Source organism: Thermobia domestica, chromosome 12, assembly GCF_964235325.1.
Source record: "Thermobia domestica chromosome 12, izTheDome1.hap1.1, whole genome shotgun sequence".
NCBI lineage: Eukaryota > Metazoa > Arthropoda > Insecta > Zygentoma > Lepismatidae > Thermobia > Thermobia domestica.
Genome location: NC_137465.1, coordinates 87,209,994 through 87,218,412, shown reverse-complemented (window position 1 = coordinate 87,218,412; position 8,419 = coordinate 87,209,994). Strand labels below are relative to the sequence as shown.

General features: G+C 35.8%; 1 protein-coding gene across 1 annotated transcript; it reads right to left on the bottom strand.

Annotated features, from left to right (window-relative positions):
• Positions 1-970: 970 nt before the first annotated feature.
• On the bottom strand, positions 971-1,956 carry LOC145666019 (gonadotropin-releasing hormone receptor-like). Its single transcript, XM_081733124.1, has one exon. It carries the CDS (start codon positions 1,610-1,612, stop codon positions 971-973), a length of 642 nt encoding a protein of 213 aa, XP_081589250.1. The 5' UTR covers positions 1,613-1,956.
• Between the last annotated feature and the right edge of the window lie 6,463 nt (positions 1,957-8,419).

The following is an 8,419-nucleotide window of genomic DNA, read 5'->3' as shown; positions in this document are numbered from 1 at the left end:
CAAGTAATACAGCAATTTTCTCTAAAGATAATAAAATTTATCATTTACTTTTACCTTTTGATTGGTGCATATTTATCCTTTTTAGTGCATATTTGCATATTTTTAGTGCATATTTTCGTGTTTTTTTAGCGCATATTTGCATGCATATTTTGCCTTTTTTAGTGCATATCGATCCGAAGTCTATTAATTACAAATTGATTATAAGGGCTGGAACAGTTTTATTTTTGAAAATAACTATTCTTAAACATGTCTTTCAATGTACAAAATATTGTCAAAATCTGAGACCATGAATTTCTCCAAGCAGCAAGCTGGTATTTCCAAGCAGCTTGATAAAAATTCAGCGTAGCAAAACAACAAAAGCTGTTTCTCTTATATTAAAAAAGAAACAAAAGAGAGAAACAAGCTTGGTAAGGTGGGTGTAGAGGCGCCGAAATCTCTAATATGGCTCTGTCTTTGATACAGAATGAACTCAACATATTTGCCGCATATTATTAGAAATCTAAGAAATAGATCTCATTAGAAGGAAGTCTTATTTCATAAATATCATATATATCTCAAATTAAATTTTAAAAGGTAAGTGAACAGATAATCTTCTCCAATTTCAACTCCATCCCTTGTACTATTTTATGAAGGTCATTCTGGAACTGACTCAAGAACGTGTTGAGCGGAATGGTAGGAATTCACTTCTCAATTATGAAATATAGTCTAAACATTATTTGTGAAACAGGAGAGAAACAATTATCAAGCAATGAAATCGGATTAGGAAATAGGCACACAAGTTGTATTACTAGTTAATATTAACTTCCTTATAACTAATATTACAAAGTGAAGAGAGTTTATTTAACACAGCGTTGCTTATAGTGCGGCACGATTTGAAATGTATTTCTTTTACGATAAATTAGACCATATGTCATAAATTTAAAAATCCTAAAAAAAAAAAATACACATATTCAAGATTCATACAGTGTAATCAGTAACTAATTATGTGGCTTACCTGAGGAATGCTGAAAATCATGCTGAAAATCCACACAAGGATAACTAACCGCGTGCATCGTTTTTTAGTAAAACACTTCATTGGATATCTAACAGCCACAAATCTATCAACACCAATTAACACAAGCACAAAAGTTGATAAGTACAAACTAAACATTTGAACGAACTTGAAGGTTTTGCACATTGCATTTCCCGCGACCCATGCAACGGTATAACTCCATGCAGCTTCACCAGTTAAACAGAAACATGTAACAAAAAGATCGGCGACTGACAAATGAAATATTAGGTTATACACTGAACTCCAGTTGTGTTTTCGTCTTTTCTGAATACTGATTATTGTCATCACATTGCCCACTAAAGAAAGGAAAGCCAGAACTGTCAACACTATAGTTTTCACCATGGACTTATATGTAAATTGCGGAGCATGTTCCAAACATGTCACATTTAGGAACTCAAATTCGGTGATATTTTGGATTTTAGCAAGCTCATCACATTTCTCAATTGGATAGATTTTTCTCTCTGCTAAGAACAACCCAACTGTGTCCTCGCATGAAATATTACTTACATTATTTTTTATGAAGTCTTCTGCTGATGAATAATCCATACCATTTACAGTCATTTTTTAAATATTTAAAACACAAAATTACGATTCAGTAATAAATTAAAATGTGCACTATATGACCGCACAACATAATCCAGACTTGCGAAGAAAACACACACACACACATATATATATATATGTATACATATATATATATGTATATCTGTGATGAAAAAAGAAAGAATATGATTTATCTTTATTATATTCAGTTGAGATGATTATGAAATGTCACGATTCCAACTTTAAATGTCACTGACAGCTGACAAGTATTTTGCAAACCCACGTGCGCGTCTTTCACGCTCGTAACTCCGTTTCCATGTGTCTCGTTAGACTGGTGCGGCCGGAGCACCACAATCTCTCGACCCACCACTTCTACACAGACTAATGGTAACACTGCTTGCTCATTGCCTTCGAGAGCTTCGTGGTTGAACGAAGCATCCCGAAGTGTGACGATACTACACGCCGGAGCTATTGTGAGGGTGGTTGGCAGAAGCGGAATCGCATCTCACCTTCAGTTCTGACTCCACACAACATTGGTTGTGAACATTTTTTCCCACTCTAACTACTTTTCCTTAGTTTTTATTATAAACAACATTTATTTACTATAAACAACACAATAATGAGAAGAAAGACCTTGAAAGCATATATATTTCTACCAAGAGATTTTATTTAAACACTCAAGTAATTGTAGTGGCGTAGCCAAGGTGAAACTGATCTGGTTCAAGCCCCACCCTTTAGTACTTTGATTTCGACAATAGATTTTGAGTACATGGAGTATGTTTCAATTGTGATGCCTGATGTTAGGATGTTTCTCTTTTAAACATAAGCTATTACTAAAAACATGTACACTCACGAAATTAATTGCTAACATAGATATTGCAGGCAACGAAGGATATGCAGGTTTCATTTGGGTTTATTTTTGAATATAGTAAAGTGATATTATATTTATTGTATTGGTAAGTTCATTCACGAAGTGGCAAATCCTTGAACTCAAAAGAGTAATGACAAAATTACAGTAGAAGTTCTACCAAAAGTACAAAATCGAAATTGGCGCTAAATTGCTTCTGAGCCCGCAATGGCCCAATAAATACTTCCACAGCAAATCCCTTGGATTGAGCGTTGGATTTATAATTCGCAAATCCATGTTCAAGTGCAGGCAGTGCTAGTTTAATTAGTTATCATCTTTAATTATTTTGTTTACTTGTTTGTCTACAACATCTTATTGTTTTTAACGCAGCTTTTTTAAAATAAAAAAGAAAGAAAGAATACATGCAGACATACCTTTTGACTTTTTTTTTTGTCAATTCAAGTTCATCGCACGATAAAAAGCAAAATTATATAAGGCTTATTAATAGTGACAATGATGAATTGAAACTTAAGGACTGAATATTTATCATGTGAACGATTTCACTCGTATACAGTCAACTATGTTAAAATAAATACATTAAACTGCTATTGTATGCTTTCAAAAATTCGGATACCCTCATATACAAAAGATTTGTCGCATGGCTTTAGATATTTGCATAAATACAAATAACTCTTTCTTACCGGAGAAAATTTCATACGTCAGTTTGGAAATGTGCAGCAATACACATATTAGAACAAACTTGATAATGTTAAAACAATAATAATAAAACATATTTTCCCAAAAAAAAAAACAGAAAAAAAATAATACTCGAGTTAACATCAACTAAAAAATTCTGAAACTTTCATTGCTAAATTCTTATATCCTAACGTAAACGTAAACAAACACGTAGCGAAATTTACAGAGAGGAAAAATTTACGTTATAATACAAATACAATGTAAATCCCTCACAGTGTTAGTTATTACATACAGCACAGTCCTTATCTACATAGCGTGTAACCTCTAGCTGTTTCACCCTTTCAATGGCCATCAATTGCTGTTCTATAATCTACAGTAATTAAAGAAAATAGGGGAAACTGGTCGAATTCTGCGCACTTAAGGAAAAATCGTTATTTCTCCGTTGTTTTTGCAAGCATAACGACATAACTTTGCACAACCATTGTTTGCTATGTAGTAGACAACATAAACACGAAGTTTGAATAAAATCTCACAACAGTAGTCTATAATAAACAAAAAAAACCTGAACTATACATTTGCGCAGAATTACCCAACTATGTGGGTAATACTGCGCATAATATGCGACAATTCTGCTAGGAGCGAATATATATGTTTAAAGCAAGAAAACATTTTCATAACAAATAACATACTTATATATATATATATATATATATATATATATATATATATATATATATATATATATATATATATATATATATATATATATATAGATGGAGTCAGTGTTACTTCCAGGCATGTTTTTGGGGGCACTGCCCCACCCCCCGGAGCTCTGTGAGTGCCCACTTGAGGAGACTTATATAACATCTATAACTTAATAGAATAGTACCAGCAGTCCCATGCCCGTATCCAGAGGGGGTCTGGGGGGCCGCCCCCCAAATTTTGGCTGGCCCTCTAAAATTTTCACAGTAGACTGGCAAATGAACTATAATATGGTGATGAACTATAATATGGTTGCATCGGGCCCCTTAACTTCAGCCGGGCCCCCATACATTTTGGGGCTGGCTACAGGCCTGGCAGTGCTCCCCAGAATACTAACGAGGGAACCTATCCAAGTGCAACTCTGGCTTCGAGTCGAGACTACGGACGTTGAATACCTTGTCCCAAAAGAACATAACACGAAAAGGGATACATCCTCGATCGCAACCGTTGAGGAGATATAAGCGTAAAAAGTTAGAAATTGAGCTCCATACTATACCTTACAAAGTCAGATTCCGGGTCAGATTTTTCGAAAACGGTCAGGTAAGAAAACTCAGCGAATACATATCAAATTAGTATGGGGAGCACAGCACCTTCTGAATGAAAAATTTGTGTCCCCGTAGCACTCGCAGGGTCCCAGGCGGGGTCCAACTCAGAATTTGCAAATGAAACCAGGGGTGAAGTAGCATATTGTATGAAAGCTATTGTTAAATAAAAGAAGATAGTACAAATCTCAACTCTCTACAATAACCCTGTGCAAACGGGCAACTGGTCAAAATGTCAATACAACCTACATCAGAAAATTTATGGCCACGCTTCTAAATCCGTTAAGTTGCGACAATAACAAAACAGAAAAACACGTTTGAAAGTGCAAGATATTGAAGTAAAGTAAATTGCCGCAGAGTCTCTCTCTCAAAAGCACCCTCCGATATATTTTATTTCTGCACCATTATTCCAGTTTTCTCCAACCCCACTCCTCTCCAACTTGCCTCATAGTTTCAAGGTTACTCCTTTTAGTCTTTACCATCATGTTTCTCGTTCAGCAAATCCTCCGATAGAAATTTCACAGTGCATTCTTTGAATTTGGGGTCCCGATGCGCGAAGCATATACGATTGCCTTTTGACCTTCTCACCCTCTACGACGATTGCGATTGACAATGTATCCTTTCTCTTCTAGGACACGAAATCCAATGATCATGGTTATTCTATAGTCCATTGGTCATTCGAAGTCACATTTATACTTGGAAAAGGTCCGTTGTGCGACTCTGTGAGAGACTTTGCAGTAATTTGCTTTACTTCAATACCTTGCACTTTCAAACGTGTTTTTCTGTTTTGTTATTGTCGCAACTTAACGGACTTAGAAGCGCGGCCATAAATTTTCTGATGAAGGTTGTATTTACATTTTGACCAGTTGCCCGTTTGCATAGGGTTATTGTAGAGAGTTGAGATTTGTTCTATCTTCTTTTATTTAACAAAATCTTTCATGCAATATGCTACTTAACCCCGGTTCCATTTGCAAATTTTGAGTTGGACCCCGCCTGGGACCCTGCGAGTGCCCAAGGGACACAAATTTTTCATTCGAAAGGTGCTGTGCTCCCCACACTAATTTGATATGTATTCGCTGAGTTTCCTTACCTGACCGTTTGCGAAAAATCTGACCCGGAATCTGACTTTGTAATGTATAGTATGGAACTCAATTTCTAACTTTTCACGCTTTTATCTCCGCAACGGTTGCGATCGAGGATATATCCCTTTTCGTGTTATGTTCTTTTGGGACAAGGTATCCAATAGTCTCGACTCGAAGTCAGAGTTACACTTGGATAGGTTTCCTCGTAAGTGTTCCCCCGGAACATTGTTTCTAAAAGAAACACTGGATGGAGTGGGTTCAGAAAAAGAACGACGAGGGGGCTACAAGTTTTACTACGTACTTTATTATCTACTTGTTTTGTGACTGAAAAAAATACATATTTTTGAGTGCAATGAAACCATAAGCGTGATGGTAAAGGGATCTCAAAAACAGAGAGCATTGTTTTCAGTGATGCGTAGAAAGGAGTGTGGAACGGCTGAATCCTATGAGATGTATGGGGAGGTATTGATACTATTATGGTATTATTTTCTCAACAATAGATGTAAATTAGGAGTGAAATATGGCTAGCATGGTTGTCAAGTATTAGAAGTACAGAACCAATCCTAGATGGGCGAACAAAATTTCTGAAGTGATAAATCCATTGCATCCATCCATTGTTAAGGAATAGATTGCACTTATTGGACCTTTATTAATTGTTGTGACACGCGACGCCGCCGTATAAAAACATGGGCGGGACGAAGATTCCACATACACTACAAGCACACACAACACTGTCTTTCCACGCTCGTTCGAAATAGCAGTTCCTACCTGTTTCTGACCTTTGGGTGCTAAAATTCTCGTATGTTTTTATACGTTCGATATACCCGTTTCGTCCACATTGAAAAGTCTACTATGAGGAAAATGGTTCTTTTTCATTACTGTTTCCAAGTTCCTCAAAAATAGTGTCACGGCTTCTTCATTAAATCCCTTTATCCTATTCAAACTTACTCGCTCAGGTTTCCTTAGGCTTATTGGTGGATTTCTTTAAAGAAACAGTCTTATCCACTCCATACTAGCAACTCCGGTATTTCCATGAAAATTATGGGCAATTCGATTTGCTTCGATAATCACATAATCTACCAATTCGCGTTCTTGTTCCCCGAATTGATTTCCTTCCGAGAGTAGCACCGTATTTCCAGTTTTCATCCGTAGACGAATAGCATATTCTACTGTTCCGTACAATCCAACTTCTCGATTCGCACACCCACTTTTAACAACACTGATAGCTTCTCCTAGTTATTCCTCTACGTAACTATCTCTCGTAGTTGTTCTTTTTCTTCTTTTCGGCATCTACAATAAGAGAATGACGATATTTTGCGGATCTATTACGTACACTTGTCATTAACATAAATACTCTTGAGGTGCAATTCTGCGCATTGCGCAGAATATGCCATCGATTTTGCGCAAAATAACGCCACTCTGCCATTTGACAAAAAACACGAAATTACGACGTATTAAATATTGATTAGCACTACGAATTGCAATGATTATAATGCCGATTGTACACTATAAACGGTACATAAAAGTAACTACCTAGAAATATATAAAGTATAGAACGTACCTTTTAATTTGTTTGAAGAAAATTTAATATCAACAGGGAAGCAATAATTCAATGGCCACTTACAGCCTAAACATTTGACATAATGGCTTCTGTCCCTTAATGTTAGTTACTGGTAACGGTTTCTTAATGACAGCAGCAACCAATCTGTCGTAAAGGATCTCCAAGTTCAAGAACCACGTGTGCGCAGAATTATCCGCCGCGCAGAATTCGACTACCTTCCCCTACTAAACATAAAGAAATTATCTTAATATTATCCTCTCATCTGCGCCTACGTCTTCCTAATGGACGTTTTCCAATTGGATTTCCGGTAAAAACTTTGAAAGTATTCCGACTATTTTGCATTGTGGCTAGTAGTCCAGTTAATAAAGGCAAAACATAGGCCTTTGTCGAGACTAATTAGTAACAAGCTGAAATTGCCATTTATTACATCACAAGGGGAGTATTTCCTCAAAAGTCCCCAAGCCTTCCCCTCTGGTTTCACCCCCGCGGCCCCAAACATGCACATTTGCATACCTACATTAAAATATCAATAACTTGATTAAGCCAGCTCGTATCAATATGAATTTTTAAAATTAGGTTCCCCATATTATGTTCTTTAAATTATGTCCTCATGTGTTTTTTAGCTCCAGCAAGTATACATGGCGCTATTGAAATAAATTGCTGAAAAAGTAGATTTTTCAATATAATGTTCAACATTTTTGTTATTATTACTAAAAACCTGATAACGCTGCAACAAAATGTTTCAAATAAAACTTTTATCTTGTTTTATTAGCTTTAAAATGATATACGTATTAATATGGTTATAGGAATGGGTACGATGTCCAGAGAGTTTTTACCAAATGACTGCAGGCGCGGAAAAGTCGTCCTGCCGGGCCTGCTAGGCGCGCGCCATAATCCAGCTTTGACACTGTCTACCTTCATGGTCAGTTTCAGTGGGAGATTTATGAAACTTCTATGTGCTAAGTGATTTTGTGCAGTGAAAGTGAGAAGTACTTAATGAGTATCTAGTTGGTTCATTTTTTCTGTAAGGTTTTTGGTTTATAATTTGAAATGTAGGCATATATTACTATGCCTTTAGGATTCTGATTTGTTACCTTTAACTAAAACGTGACATTTTGTTTACATGCTCATAATCAATTTAGATTTTTATATTTAAAAAATCTACATACAAATTTACGTTAGGTTTAATTGCAAAATAGCACTTTTCAAGTGCAAGGCAAGCATTGAAAGGTTTAATCACTACATGATTATTCACAGTCATTTTTTTAAAAGTATAAATATATAATATGCCTGAATAAAAACCCAAATGTGTTTCATTTCAAACACTAAACTTCA

Bases quoted from the DNA above. Each gene is read 5' to 3' on its own strand.
- LOC145666019 (XM_081733124.1), bottom strand. From the start codon at position 1,612: ATGACTGTAAATGGTATGGATTATTCATCAGCAGAAGACTTCATAAAA.